Genomic DNA, 19,011 nt, shown 5'->3' with positions numbered 1-19,011 from the left:
CATCACTGATTAAAAAAAGATCTAATATTTGCAAAGACACTTACAAATATAAATTTATGGAGCAAGCAGTCTTGTATATTTAATAAGATGGAGACATTTTCAGTACACAAAGTGATCGGTCTAGATTTCTCCTCTGATCTCAAATGGAACTATGGTAGATACAGTAAATCACCTTGCAATCATTTTGTTTTAAAAGAAGTAGAGCCCCAGGCATCCAAAATTACTTCAAATAGTGTCTGCTGCCTACATCGGAAGGGAGGAGGATGAACCAAATAACTCATCCCACTGCTAATTATCAGGAGGGGGGAAACAACACTAAGATGCTTCTATACCAGCCTTTCCCAACCTTTCGGTTCCCAGATGTTACTGGACTACAATTCCCATCACTCCTAACCATTGGCCATGCTGGCTGGAGCCGATGGGAATTGTAGTCAAGCATCATCTAGGGATTCCAAGGTTGAGAAAAGCTGTATACCACAAACACTGTCTCACTCATTCCTCACTGTACACTTGAATAGTGAATATTTCTCCTTAAATCCCAGACCTACTTCATGCACTAGACATATCTGAGCTATAACTGGTCAGAAACGTATTGGATAAAAGTAATTCCTACACTCTGGCCTTTTGGATAAAAGATTCCCATTAAATCCTCTTTTATATCAGCAGTCCATAGCCCTTAGTACTTATTACATTTTGCTGTTATTCCCCCCTCACCCTGTTCAGAGACATGCACAAGGTACATTCCCCCTCTCATTTTATCTTCACAAGCAGTCAGGCTGAGAATTGGGCACTAGCCCAAAGTCACCAAGTGGGTGGGGATGTGAACCTAGATCTCTCTGATCCAAGTCCAATACACTGTCCCCTACACCACACTGAAACTTGTCAGCCCAAGTTTACATTCTCAAGGTTCAATCCTGTGCACACTAGCTTTGAAGTATCCTCTACTGGATTTAATGAGACTTAGACTAATTCTGTGCATGCATACTTGGAACTATCAACCACGGTATTACCCCTGCTGTCTAAATAGGACAGCACTCAGTCACTTTATACAAGAGTTAGCTCTTACCACTCTTTAGTCATCCTGTGTCCGCACAAGCAAGGTGAATAAAATAATGCTCAAAAGTAGGGTCTCTCTTCCACACACCCTTTTCAATACATGAAGTGAGTGCTCAAAATTCTACATTAAGAGCAAAAGTACTTATACCTAAGATTAATCTACTCATTCCTACTATCCACTCATCAGTAGCACAACTCTTCATACAAACAAACACAATATAGTTTAGAGCGGGGGGGGGGAGCATTGTGACTACACCTAAACAATGCCTAATCTGTGTGAAGTGTTGAAAAATAAAGTATTCATGAGCATAAAGCAAACAATAGGAAGGGGAAGATGGGTGGCTGGGGATTGGAAATGAAAGTGAAATGTTGGGGGGGGGGGAAATGACCCTTTATCCAGAATTCTGCATCTTTTGGCCTGCAAATTACTACATTACTGCAAATCCTCATGAGGTCAATAACAACAGTATCTTTTTAAAAACACCCATCAGATATGAGTATCTGGCTGCATGGCACACAATACAACAACAAGCATTTCGACAGGGACTGGAAAAGCAGATAACAGAGTCTCAGAAGGATGGCCAACAACTCCTACAAGATAACACTGCAGAGGTCTAGTTGACACAACAGAACAAATCAAAAGCCAAGGTAGCTGGTCATAAAAATTTCATACGCCCAAGTTCTCCTAGTCTCTGTATTGCTGAAGGTGTTTATCTGGAACAGCTAGGTGCCGAATGAACATTTAAACAAATGATTGCATAAAACAGATCTTTTCCCAGTACATGGGATACAATAGATGGCACCAGATTAATTAGGACAGCTAAATCTACATTGTAAAAGCCTCTCACTAATCCAACAGCTTCTCAATTAACATTTTGCCCTCGTGCTTATTAACTGTTTCCAGTATCACCAGCTATTTTAAAACAGCATGTGCCATTTCTGGTGCACAAGTTTGAGGGCACAAGGGGGGAGTGTTAGGTGGTCACTGGTCATTAAAAAGACAAGTATGCTGAACAAAAGCAAGAAAGTTTCAAGGGTAGTTACAGCAAGTGACAAAAAGAGGCTGCAAGTATGCCTGTTAGGACCACAGAGAGAGCAGGGTAAACCATACTCAAGTGGGAATGGGGGCCTGATGACTCCCTACCCCAGTTCTAATCAGCCACACAGGTTAATTTCATATCACCCTCCTAGATATCTATGTAACAGCTCCACAGACACCACACAAACACATGAAAAAGAAAAGGCTGTGTTAAGTAGCACAAGCCTTTAAAATGTCACTGTCATGACACAAGGGTGTCACCATCACTAATCCTCAATTCAGTCTCCATGCAACTCCCTGGTCCTATATCAGCCTCCCCCTCCCCCTTTTATGTCATAGCTCTATCTTCCCTTCATATCCTAGCTGTGGTTCATTCTCACCTGCTAAGATAAAAGAAGACAATCCTTACTCCACCCAGACCACCTCTCCCACTCTTACAACATCCTTACCTGAAAATGAAGGAATGGCACAGATCTTCCACCCCCACATTTGAATGTTTTATGGCTTCTGCAGTCCAACCCCGTACAAAATAAATCCAGCACCCCATTATCTCCTACCCTATAAAACAGGAAACATGTAGTCTTATGGAAAGGGGAAAGGACTGTCCTTCCACCTCATCTGAATGAGATGTTTCAGCTGCTGCTAATAAAAGTAATAATCCAGCCTATCCAATACAAACTGGGTGCCCTATTATCTTACACCCCAGAATATAGGGTAACTGGAGCTTTGGGTACATGCGTGCGCGATAGAGACCAAGACTGCCCTTCCACTCCGTCTACATAGAATCCTAGAATAAATGAATAAAGCACCTCATAGAAAATAAATTGGGTAGCCCATTTATCTTCCACCGGATATAATAATGGGATAACTTGAGCTTTGTGGTGAGGAAGGGTTGCCCTTCCGCCCCTCTCTAAATGGGATCCTGCAAACAATTCTAAACATTATTATAATTTATCATTTATTATTATTTCTATCCCTCGTCGTTAAGCGTACCACAAATGCCCCCCAAGGCCGCCACCCCGACCCCCAGCATAAAACGGAACCCAAATCTACCCGCCCTTTCTTCCCCCACCCCAGCCATGAGGATGAAGATGGTGGTGTAGGATAATGACACCACTCCCGCGCTTCCCTCATACCCTTCCTCCCGCCTCAGGTAACGGAAGTGGCTCCCCACTACCCATACGGAAGCCTCTCCTTTCCCCCCTCACCCCGCAACCCTGACAGCCGCTCTGGACGCCCCCGCAGCCCCCTCACCCTTCACGATGCGCTCCGTCGTGGACTGCTTGCCGCTCTGGGCGCGCCCAGACATGGTCCCGCCTGTCCCGTCGGCTCCCGGGACCTTCCTGCCTCCCCACGGGAGGGGCCGGGACTCCGACGGCGGCAACGGCAGCGGCTGAGCAGGCCCAGGCGGCGGTGACGGAGACGCAAGAACTAGGGAATCCTCTCAGCGCCCGGGCGGCGGCGGCTTTCTCCACCCGAGCCCCCGCGCCTGCCCGCTACCACGCATGCGCCAGCATCGCTACTCGCTCTCTCCAACCCCCTCTTCTACGGCACACAAGGCATAAGCTGTCAAGGCCGCCGTCAATTTGCGTCTAAGGCGCAGGCGCAGGCAACCACCCTCTTCTTCCAAGCTCTCTCTCTCACTCGCCCCCGCGAGCGCTTTTTCCCCAACGCCGTTACGCATGCGTTAAGCGAGCCTTTCCTACTCCACCTTACGAGGTCGCCGCTACCACACGCGTTCTGATTGGCCTCCGTCACGCCTGCGCTTGCAGAGCAGAGAGGGGGACGAGACGGAGGTGGGGAGTAGAGCAGCCTGAGCTACCTTCGGTCACATGATCAAGCTGCGGTCAATGGATTTCCCTGCCGCCATTTTGAACGAAGGAGAGTTGCTAGGACACACACAGCTGGAGCTAGATTTGAGGCAGGGGCTGGCGGGCGAAAAGAAAGGGGAAACCTCTCACATCTACCTAGGTGGGGAAAAGGGGTAAGAGAGGTTCGCCAGGTGCACAATGAGGCTGCTCTAATACAACCTCTTACTAATGCAACAGTGTTCCCATAGAGAGGGTCTGAAGATGCGTTTAAATCCCTCAGAAGATAAAAAAAGTCCTGGCAGGAATGCTTCTCAATAGTGCCCCAATCTTTTTTGGGGGGGGGGGATGCTTTCTGTCTGAATGGCCCACTACATATAAGGTCCACTACACTTGCACCGCCATGTGAATGGTCCAGGACTTACTTTTGGTTGCATTTTTGCAGCAAATTTTTGGTTGTGCTGTTTACAATCTTAGGAACATAAGGAAACTGCCTGATCTTGAGTCAGATCATTGGTCCATCTAGCTCAGTACTGTCTACACAAACTGGCAGAAACTCTCCATGGTTTCAGGCAGGAGGTATTTTCCCAGCCCTGCTGAAAGATGCCATTGAGCATTGAACCTGGGACCTTGTGCATGCAAAGCAAATGCTCTATCACAGCTATGACCCTTCACCGTACATGCTCATCAAGCAATATCAGAGAAAGACAAATCCTACCCCCACCCAACTAAAAGATGACCTTGCCACAACAGCCCAGGGTATCTGTTTTCTCTGTGTGTATATATACTGTACACACACATACGCCTCAACTGAGAACCACACATTTCAAACAGTTGATAGAACAGGGTTGAGTCCACCAAGTGTGTGCCACAACAATTCTGCTAAGCTACGAAGTGGGCTATCATTTGCCGAAACTGATGCCACAATAAATTCAAGTATTTAAGGTGCCATGAGACTTCATTGTTTTTACTGCAACAGACTTAACGCAGTTACCCCCTCCACAAAGACTTCTATCGTCCCCCTGATCAAAATGCTCAGGGAGACCTGGAGATGAGATATGAAATTGAGGAAGCATCCAAACTAGGAAATGTGGTAGTAATGGGTGACTTCAACTACCCGGACATAGACTGGCTGCATATGTGTTCCAGTCATGACAAAGAAGCAAAGTTTCTAGATATTCTAAATGACTATGCCCTAGACCAGTTGGTCATGGAACCGACCAGAGGGACGGCAACCCTGGACTTAATCCTCAGTGGGGACCGGGACCTGGTGCGAGATGTAAGTGTTGTTGAACCGATTGGGAGCAGTGACCACAGTGCTATTAAATTAAACATACATGTAACTGGCCAATTGCCAAGAAAATCCAACACAGTCACATTTGACTTCAGAAGAGGAAACTTCACAAAAATGAGGGGATTGGTAAAAAGAAAGCTGAAAAACAAAGTCCAGAGGGTCACATTACTCGAAAATGCTTGGAAGTTGTTTAAAAACACTATATTAGAAGCTCAACTGGAGTGCATACCGCAGATCAGAAAAGGTACTGCCAGGGCCAAGATGCCAGCATGGTTAACGAGCAAAGTCAAGGAAGCTCTTAGAGGCAAAAAGTCTTCCTTCAAAAAATGGAAGTCTTGTCCAAATGAAGAAAATAAAAAAGAACACAAACTCTGGCAAAAGAAATGCAAGAAGACAATAAGGGATGCTAAAAAAGAATTTGAGGAGCACATTGCTAAGAACATAAAAACCAACAACAAAAAATTCTATAAATACATTCAAAGCAGGAGACCATCTAGGGAGACAATTGGACCCTTGGATGATAAGGGAGTCAAAGGTGTACTAAAGAACGATAAGGAGATTGCAGAGAAGCTAAATGAATTCTTTGCATCTGTCTTCACAGTGGAAGATATAGGGCAGATCCCTGAACCTGAACTAACATTTGCAGGAAGGGATTCTGAGGAACTGAGACAAATAGTGGTAACGAGAGAGGAAGTTCTAAGCTTAATGGACAATATAAAAACTGACAAATCACCGGGCCCGGATGGCATCCACCCGAGAGTTCTCAAAGAACTCAAATGTGAAATTGCTGATCTGCTAACTAAAATATGTAACTTGTCCCTTGGGTCCTCCTCCGTGCCTGAGGACTGGAAAGCGGCAAATGTAACGCCAATCTTCAAAAAGGGATCCAGAGGGGATCCCGGAAATTACAGGCCAGTTAGCTTAACTTCTGTCCCTGGAAAACTGACAGAAAGTATTATTAAAGCTAGATTAACTAAGCACATAGAAGAACAAGCCTTGCTGAAGCAGAGCCAGCATGGCTTCTGCAAGGGAAAGTCCTGTCTCAGTAACCTATTAGAATTCTTTGAGAGTGTCAACAAGCATATAGATAGAGGTGATCCAGTGGACATAGTGTACTTAGACTTTCAAATAGCGTTTGACAAGGTACCTCACCAAAGGCTTCTGAGGAAGCTTAGCAGTCATGGAATAAGAGGAGAGGTCCTCTTGTGGATAAGAAATTGGTTAAGAAGCAGAAAGCAGAGAGTAGGAATAAACGGACAGTTCTCCCAATGGAGGGCTGTAGAAAGTGGAGTCCCTCAAGGATCGGTATTGGGACCTGTACTTTTCAACTTGTTCATTAATGACCTAGAATTAGGAGTGAGCAGTGAAGTGGCCAAGTTTGCTGATGACACTAAATTGTTCAGGGTTGTTAAAACAAAAAGGGATTGCGAAGAGCTCCAAAAAGACCTCTCCAAACTGAGTGAATGGGCAGAAAAATGGCAAATACAATTCAATATAAACAAGTGTAAAATTATGCATATTGGAGCAAAAAATCTGAATTTCACATATACGCTCATGGGGTCTGAACTGGCGGTGACCGACCAGGAGAGAGACCTCGGGGTTGTAGTGGACAGCACGATGAAAATGTCGACCCAGTGTGCGGCAGCTGTGAAAAAGGCAAATTCCATGCTAGGGATAATTAGGAAAGGTATTGAAAATAAAACAGCCGATATCATAATGCCGTTGTATAAATCTATGGTGCGGCCGCATTTGGAATACTGTGTACAGTTCTGGTCGCCTCATCTCAAAAAAGATATTATAGAGTTGGAAAAGGTTCAGAAGAGGGCAACCAGAATGATCAAGGGGATGGAGCGACTCCCTTACGAGGAAAGGTTGCAGCATTTGGGGCTTTTTAGTTTAGAGAAAAGGCGGGTCAGAGGAGACATGATAGAAGTGTATAAAATTATGCATGGCATTGAGAAAGTGGATAGAGAAAAGTTCTTCTCCCTCTCTCATAATACTAGAACTCGTGGACATTCAAAGAAGCTGAATGTTGGAAGATTCAGGACAGACAAAAGGAAGTACTTCTTTACTCAGCGCATAGTTAAACTATGGAATTTGCTCCCACAAGATGCAGTAATGGCCACCAGCTTGGACGGCTTTAAACGAAGATTAGACAAATTCATGGAGGACAGGGCTATCAATGGCTACTAGCCATGATGGCTGTGCTCTGCCACCCTAGTCAGAGGCAGCATGCTTCTGAAAACCAGTTGCCGGAAGTGGCCAACCAGGTGCCTGGGGGAAGCCCGCAAGCAGGACCCGAGTGCAAGAACACTCTCCCCTCCTGAGGCTTCCGGCAACTGGTTTTCAGAAGCATGCTGCCTCTGACTAGGGTGGCAGAGCACAGCCATCACAGCTAGTAGCCATTGATAGCCCTGTCCTCCATGAATTTGTCTAATCTTCTTTTAAAGCCATCCAAGCTGGTGGCCATTACTGCATCTTGTGGGAGCAAATTCCATAGTTTAACTATGCGCTGAGTAAAGAAGTACTTCCTTTTGTCTGTCCCGAATCTTCCAACATTCAGCTTCTTTGAATGTCCACGAGTTCTAGTATTATGAGAGAGGGAGAAGAACTTTTCTCTATCCACTTTCTCAATGCCATGCATAATTTTATACACTTCTATCTCCTCTGACCCGTCTTTTCTCTAAACTAAAAAGCCCCAAATGCTGCAACCTTTCCTCGTAAGGGAGTCGCTCCATCCTACTGGATGCTACTGGAGGTCGCTGATTCATAGGGTTGCCATAAGTCGTAATCGACTTGAAGGCACATAACAACAAACCTTTACCATAAGGTTCCAGGACATGTTACAACAATAAAACACACAGTTATAAAAACAAAAAAATGTTCACAACCATAAAACAAGAAAAGTTCCATATATAAAACAATCTCATATATCCAAGCAGTTAAAAACAATTCCAATACAGATGCAGATTTAAACTTGAAGATAGCCTCCCACACTTCTCAAGAAATTAAATCTTGGAGCATAAAAGGTATGGAACAGCAGACATTTTGTTCTAATGCACATACATGTATATCAAACTAAGGGTCCGTGTAACATACAACCTAGTAGTGGTTAAGGTGCTGGACTACGACCTGGGAGACCAGGGTTCGAATCCCCACAGAGCCATGAGGCTCACTGGGTGACCTTGGGCCAGTCACTGCCTCTCAGCCTCAGAGGAAGGCAATGGTGAACCCCCTCTGAATACTGCTTACCATGAAAACCCTATTCATAGGGTCGCCATAAATCGGAATCAACTTAAAGGCAGTACATTTACATTTTACCTACCATTTCACATACTGCAGCTAGCAAAGTTCATTTTGAGCTCTTGATAACATGTTATAGGGCATACTTTGTTAGTGGTAGAGCATCTGCCTTGAATACAGAAGGCCCCAGGTTCAGTCCCTGGCATCTCCAGGTAGGGATGGAAAAGACTCCTGCCTAAGGATAGCTGCTGCCAGTCAGTGTATACAATCTTGAGCTAGATGACTCAATGGTCTGACTTGGTAATGTTCCTCCAAAACATATCAGGTAGCCAGTGTAGTGCTCTTCAGATGTTGTTGGGACTCTACTTCCAATCAGCCCCAGACAGCATCGTCAATGGCCAGAGATAATGGGAGTTTATTTAGACCACTTCTATACCATTTAATACATAAAAAGTCTAAGCGGTGTACAGCAAACTAAAAACACAACACATTTTACAAATATATACAATAAAATGTTAATGCAAATTACTAATGAATAAATACTGACATAAATTCCTTCTGACACGCCTCCCCACCTCTCAGCCAGGATTCCATCCTGGCTCTTACCCAGGGCTCAAAGAAACTTGCAGATCACTCCCAAAATCTCACAACAAAGAGGACTCCTGGAACATAGTAACATCATCCTAGTCTCGCTTTTATGGACAGGCATCAAGGCATCATGAATCCTGAAGCTGCCCACAGCTGTGTCCATGCCATTGAAGCATTCACCCAGCTGCATTGCACACATCCAGTTCCAGGCTACTGAGGTTTTGGTCTGGTGTAGTCCAGCACCATCTGGAGGGCATCACTTTGGCTATCCCTGCAATACATGATTACTCTGAGGATGACATGTGAATGCAGAGTAAATTAAGGCAAGGGCATGAAAGAACCTTCAGCAACATCTGAAGTGGGAGAAGCAAGAGTATGTTTAGACCATGCTCCCTGTTCCTTGGTGTAAGAATAGGGATGTTACTAGTACAGAAGAACATTTTTTCCATTTGTGAAATACTGGACATTATGTGCTGGTTCCAATTATCTTGAGGTAATAAGGTATCTGGAAGCATCCTTAGAACATGTAGTTGGCATTCTATTTAAATCTGACATATAAAATACATGACATTTTAGAAGGTGCACATGAACCTAGCAACACAGGCTCAAAGTGTACGGATTTTAAGACAGTAGGCATTGCTGCCATCTTCTGTTTAGAGTGTAGTACTACATCTGAAGCCACCATCCTTATGGACAAGAGCTAATCAGAAATCCTTAAGAAGTTGATTGTTAAACTTCCATAACTTTATCCAAAGTTAATGCAGGATTGCTTGCTTCAGCACACTGGTTTCCTGATCGTTTCTGAGCCCAGTTCAAATTGCTACTGGTTAGGGACATAGAAAGCTGGCTTATACCAGGCCCTATACTTCTAGTCCATGTAGTCTAGCGTTGTTTACATTGACTAGTAGTGACTCTTTAGGATCTCTGGCAGGGATAGTGGTACATGGATCAATCTTTTTCCAGTGTCGCTTCTGAAAATATACATTCATAAGTCGATTCAGCCATGCTTCCACATTAATCTGCAAAGTTTTTTTCTCCACCCCCAAGATGATTTAAATAAATATTTCTGAACATATTTTATCCCAAAAGATGCATTTTGATACTTTGAGCCGAGAATTGCATCACTAATTTCAGAGAAGTGAGAAATCTGAAAGATAACTATGTTCTGAACCACACATTAGAAGGTGTGGATCAAGTCAGTTCATACAAATTTTTCAAGCACTTTTATGCAGAAGTCTTTGCCATCAAAGAGATCCTTTCGAATGGAGATTCAGTGACAGACCCTTGTACAGTGCTCTACCACTGAGCTATGGTCCCATCCCCTACACAACCTAATAATTGGAGCATCTCAGCACCAATCTGCTTTATCACTCAGGTCATCATCCAAGGCTATTCTCTGTGCATTTCTACCTTGTGAAGTTCAATGGGTGGCAACAGCGGAGACAGTTATTTCTATTGTGGTGTCTGCCTTTGGAATACCCCCGCCAAGCACACCTAGTATCTGCATTGTTATCTCTTCTTGAGTACCATGCAGGTATCTTTTTATTCTCCCAGACTTTTCAGATCTTATTTAGGCCTTTAAAGCCACTCACTGTAACATTTTTAGCTATCCCTTACTGGTTGTATTTTTCTTGAATGATTATATTATATTATTAGTCCTAGCGCATTTGTACTGAAAATAAAAGAATGCGAATATAAACAAAAAATTCCTCAAGGAATGTGTAAATCTCCAAAGGCAACTTTCTGCACCTACACCCTCAAGTGGATCACTACAGAAATATTTTTTCTTCTATGTTACTAAACCTGGGGAAATATTTCACACTTCCAGGGACCAGAATCATTTTTTAGGTGCCTAGGTAACAAAACAATGACCTTTTTTTCTCTAGGCTCCAAATATCCAAGAAAAGAAAGCACTCCTCAGATGTCATCACAGAATATAGTTTATTTATGGAACTTACAAACAACTTTACAAGCCACAAGACATAAGTTATGTTCTTTGTTTCAACAAGTTTTCTTACAACACCTGAGTTATTCAAATACTGAGATGGGGGGATTTAAAAAAAAAACCAAATATATTAAAGATACAAATAAAAACCAAAGTTTGCTCATAGCCTGGTCAGTTTTGCTTTTCCCCCTCTCATTCTCTTCCCTCAAAGGTTAAATGATTCTGGCATAAGTGTAGTGACAGTGCTTTCTGTGTGTATCCTTTAAAATTACATGCACATTAACTGCATCCACAGCCTCCTTAAGCTCCATAAGTATTGAGGCTGCAGTCCTATGCACACTTCCCTGAGAGTAAGCCCCAATGAACTCAGAAGGACTAGCTTCTGATGATCAGGCTGCACATGACAAATTGAGTAGGTGATCTCATAATTACTTTCATACATTGTCCCAGCTGTCAGAAGAGACTGAAACCCTTTGGCCACAAAATAAATTTAATTAACTCAGCTACACACCAAAAGGGGACTTGAGGCTATAGAAATATTATATTAAACAGCTAGAAGCTGCTGAGAATGGAAATCTCTATTATTGAGATGAAGATACTAAACAAATATCAGGTTTCTATTCAGTTTCAATACTGGACTTATTTTAGGAGTAATCTTAACATACAGATGGCTAGGTCAGAATTTAGTACTGCTGTATTTAAGGAAGCAGCAGCTATTTTAATGGTTAAAGAATCGCCTTCTCACTACTAGTCTGGGAATTTGTTGCCTTTGTTCAAAAAGGTTAATTCCTGAATAAAAACCATGAAGGATGATGTTGGAATGACCACGTCCTACCTAATCAATCTGTTTTCAAGTCAAAAGATCAGGGATTGTGTTGGGCTATTCAGTTCTGGCCTTTTAAGGAACAAGGGATGTCTTTCCTTTTTGGTATTTTCTTTTAACATGCCATGGAGGAGAAGACTAAAACTCCATCAGAAGGTCTGAATGACCATATCCGAGTTCAGGCTTATTCATACATATATAAGATAAACTAAAAAGTGATGGTCAAAAAGTTTTTCTCCTATAAGAACATAAATCTAAATAATCTAGATTATATTAGGACCAACTGTGCTAGTAACACAATGCTACTGGGATCCTCTAAAAGGTAACACAGCATTTTGCAATGCAACTTCCTGGCAAAATTCAAATTGGTGCCTGTTTACTATTACAAGAAGCTGAACTTTCAAAAGTACAGGGGCGCACATCTTCAGCAGTCTCCCACTTAATCACAGTGTGAATGCTGCTGCCAGGTTGTTAGAATTGCCAAGCCTGGTTGGTATGGCTAACCCATCCATTACTGGAAATGCAAAACCTATATTCTACCCATGGACCATGCCCTACTCTTGGTAATGCCTACTCTTTTCTAGTCAATTGACATTTTGCTTGGAAGGAATATCAAGCAGGAGCTTGTTATACTCAGGCTAATACATACACAGGTCTTTCAGTTTTACTATGATTTGTGCTAAGGAAATGGCAGCCTTACAATGAGACAAAGTGAGGAAGCAAAAGTTGGGCATCCTATTAAGGGCTCTTGAGAAGTTTCCATTAATTTGTGCAGGAGAACATCCTTGTTGGTACCATGTTACTTAGTTGCAGGGGAACAACTGGATTTGGATTTGCCACCTCAGGCACAAAACTATCTGGGCCCTGGTGGGAGTGGAATCAAGCTTCTATACAGCCTTCCCATAGCAGGAGAACCTAATGGAAGCAATCCAACTGTTTTCTACATCACAAACTAATTTGGGAGAGGGAAGGAGAGAGAACGTCAACATATGTTCCATTATGCATCAAGACAGAGTGTGCAGATACAGAGACATTGGCCAAAACGATAAAAACTCTAGCAGTCAAACTAAGGAAGGACCATTCTCTGTCAAAGAACTAGCCTTTCCTTTTCTTGATTAGACACACACATACAAATTCTTAAAGAGAATGCATGAGACAGAAAATTCACTAAACTTAAACTGAAGGGACATTATCAATATGATAATCATAGATCGGTTCACCTAGTGACTCTGGGGAAATCTAATCCTGGAGTAAACCTCCTTAAGACAAACCTGTCCCCTCTCCAAATCTGGGGTTCACTTTCATAGACTGCTCCAAGGCCTTCTCATTAACCAGAGAATGCAACTCAACTGTTTTACGTCTCAGATATTGCCAGACATAAATACATGCACCCCTGGCCAAATTTACCCTACAGAAGCTCACTTACGAGAGAAGCAGCTCAGTGGGCCAGCGTGTATGTGAAACATTTGAAGGAAGACAGAAGAAATTAAGAGGAAGGCAGATCTTGTCCCTCAGTGTCCATGGAAAAAGGGAACTCTTAAAAACATAATATGGGAGAATGGAGTTAAAATGGCCCCAAAAACCCTAACCTGTGGGACAGTCATTCATATGCTCCAAATGGGTTCACAACTAATGCTGCTACCAGATCAATGAAATCTTAGGTAAATCATACAAATCTTATTCGATCTATTAAACTTGCATAAATGTGTGTGAAGAACAGCATTTTAGAAGAAAAATATTTAAATTATACATGCATGTGCTGTGGCAAGCACCTTTTCTCACACAGAGAAAGAAATGCTTTTTTCAAGAGGGTACCTGCCACTCATGTTTTTGTAAGTTCTTGTATTATTTAAAATATTTATTTTATTTTTAGTGTGCAGCCAGATTATCCTTTTTAAAATTGAGGCACCTTTGAAATCGCACTAACCAACCGACTAAACACTGATATTCAGTTTAAAACTCTAAAATACTACTCTCTTCAGCAATTTGGGCATTGAGGGGAGGGAAGAGCTCTCTGCTTTCAAAACCACCGGCACAGGAATTTGCACATTATAGTCCGCTGCCAGTCCAAGAAGGATGCAATGATTTGAATCCTTCTGGTTGGGGCCCTTAAAAGAAACTAGAACCTTCCTGTTGCCCTCGGATCCCTCAAGTTCATCAGAAGGTGAAGGAGAAAAGGAGTGGGGGAAAGCTGTTGCTGCACTAGGAAATGTTCCTTAGGTCACTTAATCCTACAGTGAGGAGTTTCATTAGCCACTGCTGGTCAGTCAATAAGCAGTCTATGAAGCAGGCCTAATCAAAGTGCTCCTTTCTGTAATCCTTGGCGAGATGCTATGCTTTGCATAGTCCATACACTTGCGGCTAGCAAGATGCATGTCTCTATCCAAGCTGGATTTGTCCTGAGTACATGGTGAGCACCACCATGATGGTGAATCCCGTCAGCAGTCCTGCATTCTGGATGGCAAAGGCAATCAGAGCACTGCCACTCCTTTCATCTTCTCGGCTGACTTCATTCATCTCTGGGAACTTATTGGAACAAGAGTGAAATTATTTTTATTTTTGTAACAGACACAAAACCATATCTTTCTAACAAGCTTGTAACTGTAGGATACTATACTGTATTTCCTGCCGGTTATTAGGTCTTACTTTCATACAAGACGAGGCAAAGCTCCAATCTAGCCAATGTTCATTGTGACTAAGGAATGAGATCTAAATTGGGATTCTACTTATCCACAAATTTATCTAGACTGGGGTCAAAGTGTTCCCTGCCAACAAGGTACAATTTTGTATTTCTGATAGTTTCAAAATGAGACAGGGATGCATTGCACAAAATATGGAGACCTGATGACAATGTGTGTTATAGAATTACAAGCAGACGTGCAATGTCACTTAATTCACAACAGAGATAGAGCTCCTGTGCATGCATGGCACCTGAAGTGAAGTACCCACACATGTGAATGTGATATAGACATGGCACAAGAATGCCCCTTTAGTGAAGGCAAGTAGCGAAAAGTAAAAGTCCCACCATTATAAGCCTCAAAATTATAACGCTTTTAAGAATGGCACCTGTTCAGCTAATAGCAGTAATAGACATACAGATCTTCCTTGATAGGATGTACAAATGTTACAATTTGATATTTAAAAGGGTTAAAGTTACTGCAATTTTTCAACAGCATATCATATGTTTGTTTCCAACTTTCATGAAAAGAATTGATGTTCTTTATGCAGGACTGCTGAGGAAGGCAATCCTTCATTGGTTTGGTGAAGTTCTGAACAGCAATTCAAAATTATTAAAGTTTTCATGCCCCATTCAAGTCTATGACAGCAACTGCTGGCCAAATAAGGCACAACATGCATAGACTGATAGCGACATTTTTATAGAACTACAGTGTCTGCAGAGGGACTACCTACTAGATGCTATGTGCAAAGCCTATTCCTTTAATTAAGGAAAATGCAGTGTAATGCAGTGGTTAGATTAGAGCTCAACCTTTCTGAACATGTATGCACATTTGGAAACTATGGAAACCACATCCCACAGCCTCACATGTATGCCATATTGCAACCCTGCCCACACGCCACTCCCCACACTACAACCTGCCCCACATTGCCCTGCAACCCCATTCGCCCATCCTGAACCCTCATATGCATACACACACATACCCTGCCTCAGGCTGCATCCTGGCCTCACAGGAAGGAGAAAACTTGTTCTTCCCAAGAAGAGCTTTAAAACTTGCATACTATTTTGTGATATTTTGGTTGGCGTAAATATTTTGCTAATATGGATTCTGTATACCCTGTGTTTTCAGTACGAAAATTGAAATTTTCAGCAAGCTGAATTCTACAGTTCATGTTCTATGTACAACAAATGCAAAGATGATGACAGCCAAGCGGGGGGGAAATTAACAATAGGAATGTCTCTAAAGACCAGAAATCCTGGTAGTGACATTTCCTCATCCTGTCTTTACATACCTTTCATCCTCCTTTGCTCTTTCCTAAATCCACTCCTCCTTGAAATCTTAAACATGGTATGAAATCTTAAATATGCCATATTTAAGATTTCAACAAGGACTGGATTTCGGAAAGGACAAAGAAGGATGAGAGTGATGTGAAGATAGGATGAGGAAATATGACTACCAGGATTTCTGGTCTTTAGAGATATCCCTGTTGTTCATTTTTCCCCTTTTGCCATTATTATCATAATTACTGATGGCTAGAAACCTGGACTTTGTATTTATTCTGTAAAGAACATGAACTGTGGTGCTGAATTTGGCTTGCTGAAAATTTCAGCCTTTATAGAGAAAACACAGCATATAGAAAATCCATATTAAGGAAACAGTTATTAGACCAACCAAAATATTGCAAAGTAGTGTGTTACGTTTTAGAGCTCCACAGAACCTCTTGGGAAGAAGAAAACATGTTCTTTTTCCCAGGAGGCTGGGGTGGAACATGAAAATTTCAAAGAGCTAAAAGGACTTCCTTTGGATGTCTGCTACCTCCTTCTACACTCCATCAAAAGGCTCTTACCAGATGCAGACCTGGATGGCTTGAGCAGCAGCCTTTTGTTCCTTCCCCGTCTCTCTCTCCCAACCGCACCCTCATTGCTTGCATTTTTCACCATCTAGCTTGATAGAGTTCTGGGGAACTTGAAAGCTTGCACACTATCTTGTGACATTGTGGTTGGTCCAATAATTAGGCTGGCCCTGATATGTATTCTGAATTTTCTTTTAAAAAATCAGCCAACATGGTCACATTCATTCACACATAGTGTATATTTGTTCATAGATCAATCAAGACACCTTGGCTCAGGAAGACTCCAAACTGAGCACTCACCATATCAGCCAATGCAATGTAGAGAAACATTCCACCAGCAAGAGCAAAGATCCAGTTGGCAGAGAAATGACTGCCAGCCAATATCCCAAAGGCTAGCCCCAGGTAGCAGCAGCAAGCTGAGATGAAGTTGAAGAAGAGTGCTTGCTGAATTGACATCCCAGCATTCAGTAGAATGACAAAGTCACCTGCAAGATGAAGGGCAATGCAAAAGAAGTTAAAAAGGAGAGAGAACACATGAGGTCAATGGGATCAAAGTTTAATCAGATTCCTGCTCAATCAACAATTCACTACAGCGTTTTGCATAATCTCTACTTATTGTCATGCGTTGTATTTGTCTGGTATACTTTCTCGGGGGGGGGGTCACCACCACCACCAGCAGCATGTGGCCCCCAGAAGATTGTCCATAAGATAACACAGTCCTCAGACCATGTTCCCCACTCCTCCTCTGAACATGCAGTTTGCATAATGCTATAATGACTAATGGAAACTGACAGATTATCTTTCATGATTTAAAGCCATCTAAGCAAGTGACCATCACCAAGCCACATGGCAGGGAATTCTACAAATTAACTTTGCATTGTGTAAAGAAGTGCTTCCTTTGGCAATGGATTCAAAACAGAGAAATCACTTCTGGACAAGTCACCTCTGACTCTCTCAGTATTACAGACAGCATAACCCTGAACAGCAGTTGCTGGGGAACATTAGTAGCTATTGCCCCTATATCCTGCTCACAGGCTTCCCATAAGTATCTGGTTGGCCACAGTGGAAAACAGGATGCTGGACTAGATAGGCCTTTGGTATGATCTAGTACAGCTGCTTTTATGCTGTCAATTTCATTAAATGATTTGAAGTACTACTATTATGAGAGAGAAATTTCCCTATCCAGAGGAATCATAATTTTATAAACTTCTGTCACATTCACCCTTGCCTTTTTGCTATACTAAAAAGCCCAAGTGCTTCAGCCTTTCTTTGCAAGGAAACTGCTCCCACCTGTCCCCCAGACATTTTGGTTGCCTCTTTACTTGCAACTGAATAAGGCCCCCATTTAGGAAAGCCTCAATATATGGTTCTGTCCTGTAGACATCAAGGGAATTTCTAGATAGCACACTCATTGCATTTCTTCAGTATTAACGTAAAGTTTAAGGAACACATACCTAGCTCATGGGGAAATTCTTCACAAAGAATGGCCACAGAAGTGCTGATCCCCTGAAAGACTGATACGGTGAAGGAGGCACCAATTGCCAAACCATCAATGAAATTGTGGAGGCCATCACTCAGGGTGATCATCCAGGCCAGGGTGCCAATGTCAGAGTAATGCACACCCTTCAGCCAATAACATGTGCTTTGAGAAGCTTGGAGGTCCTGAAAAGGCAGCAGGTCAGTGCTTGAAATAAAAGTTCTCTCATAACTCTATGCAATACATTGCCTGAAAAACTGTCTTGAATAGACCCTACATCATAAAATATGTACAGCCACCTATCTTGATGCAGACAAACTGGAACAGGCTCAGAGGAGGGCAACGAGGATGATCAGGGGACTGGAAACAAAGCCCTATGGGGAGAGACTGAAAGAACTGGGCATGTTGAGCCTTGAGAAGAGAAGACTGAAGGGAGATACGATCACACTCTTCAAGTACATGAAAGGTTGCCACACAGAGGAGGGCATCCCAGTGTGCAGGACAAGGAATAATGGGCTCAAGTTGCAGGAACCTAGATTTCAGCTGAACATCAGGAAAAACTTCCTAACTGTTAGAGCAGTATGACAATGGAACCAATCACCTAGGGAGGTGATGGGCTCTCCAACACTAGAGGCAGCTGGGGAGCCACCTGTCAGGTATGCTTTCATTTGGATTCCTGCATTGAGTTAGACTCAATGACCTTATAGGCCCCTTCAACTCTATAATTCTTAAAACGGGATGAAAAATACACAGATGTGTGTGTAATGACAAACTCTGGAGGTTTGGTATCTGGCTCTGGTGTCCTCACCAATAAATGTGAACAGTAAATAAGACTTCCAGACTTATCTAATATTCACCTCCTCACTCTACCAAATCAAGCTGTTTGCTTGCCATTTTCCATATTCTGCCAGTGCAACAATGCAAGCCAATTTCCTATAACTGTGCCTATATCCATCTGTCACTGCAGCAATAAGCCATCAGGTGACAGGAGCTGCACTTGCTTATTCTTCTCACACCAACACCAAGCTACTGAGGCCCAGGGCAGGTGTTGTATTCCGCACCCAAAGCCACAGTTAGGAGATGGAGATATTGCAGTGGGCCCCCTCCCCTTCTGCCCTGTCCTGTATGATTTTCCCCCCTACTTCTCATCATTTGGATTAAGTCTGAACTGGTGCTAACCATGCTTAACGTTAACCAGATTTCCCTCT

At 42.7% G+C, this 19,011-nt stretch overlaps 2 protein-coding genes across 8 annotated transcripts in view; both read right to left on the bottom strand.

Annotated features, from left to right (window-relative positions):
• The window catches only part of PPP3CC (protein phosphatase 3 catalytic subunit gamma), an 81,871-nt gene extending 78,090 nt beyond the window's left edge, over positions 1–3,781 (bottom strand). Inside the window, exons 1-2 of one of the 3 annotated variants that reach the window (XM_061593445.1) lie at positions 3,350–3,781; positions 2,545–2,653 (exon numbers count right to left, since the gene is read on the bottom strand). In XM_061593445.1, the coding sequence (XP_061449429.1) occupies positions 2,545–2,584 (40 nt within the window). In that variant the 5' untranslated portion in view covers positions 2,585–2,653; positions 3,350–3,781. The remainder of the gene's footprint in view (positions 1–2,544; positions 2,654–3,349) is intronic. The other 2 variants (XM_061593443.1, XM_061593444.1) reach the window with 2 other exon arrangements.
• Positions 3,782–10,950: 7,169 nt separating this feature from the next.
• SLC39A14 (solute carrier family 39 member 14) overlaps positions 10,951–19,011 on the bottom strand; it is a 114,668-nt gene continuing 106,607 nt past the window's right edge. For all 5 annotated transcript variants that reach the window (XM_061593321.1, XM_061593319.1, XM_061593318.1 and 2 more), the window contains exons 7-9: positions 17,781–17,988; positions 16,627–16,811; positions 10,951–14,322 (exon numbers count right to left, since the gene is read on the bottom strand). In XM_061593321.1, the coding sequence (XP_061449305.1) occupies positions 14,176–14,322; positions 16,627–16,811; positions 17,781–17,988 (540 nt within the window). In that variant the 3' untranslated portion in view covers positions 10,951–14,175. The remainder of the gene's footprint in view (positions 14,323–16,626; positions 16,812–17,780; positions 17,989–19,011) is intronic.

This window comes from Rhineura floridana, chromosome 12 (assembly GCF_030035675.1).
Source record: "Rhineura floridana isolate rRhiFlo1 chromosome 12, rRhiFlo1.hap2, whole genome shotgun sequence".
Lineage (NCBI taxonomy): Eukaryota > Metazoa > Chordata > Lepidosauria > Squamata > Rhineuridae > Rhineura > Rhineura floridana.
Note: the sequence above shows the minus strand (reverse complement) of the source record. Positions and strands in the feature narration are given on the sequence as shown.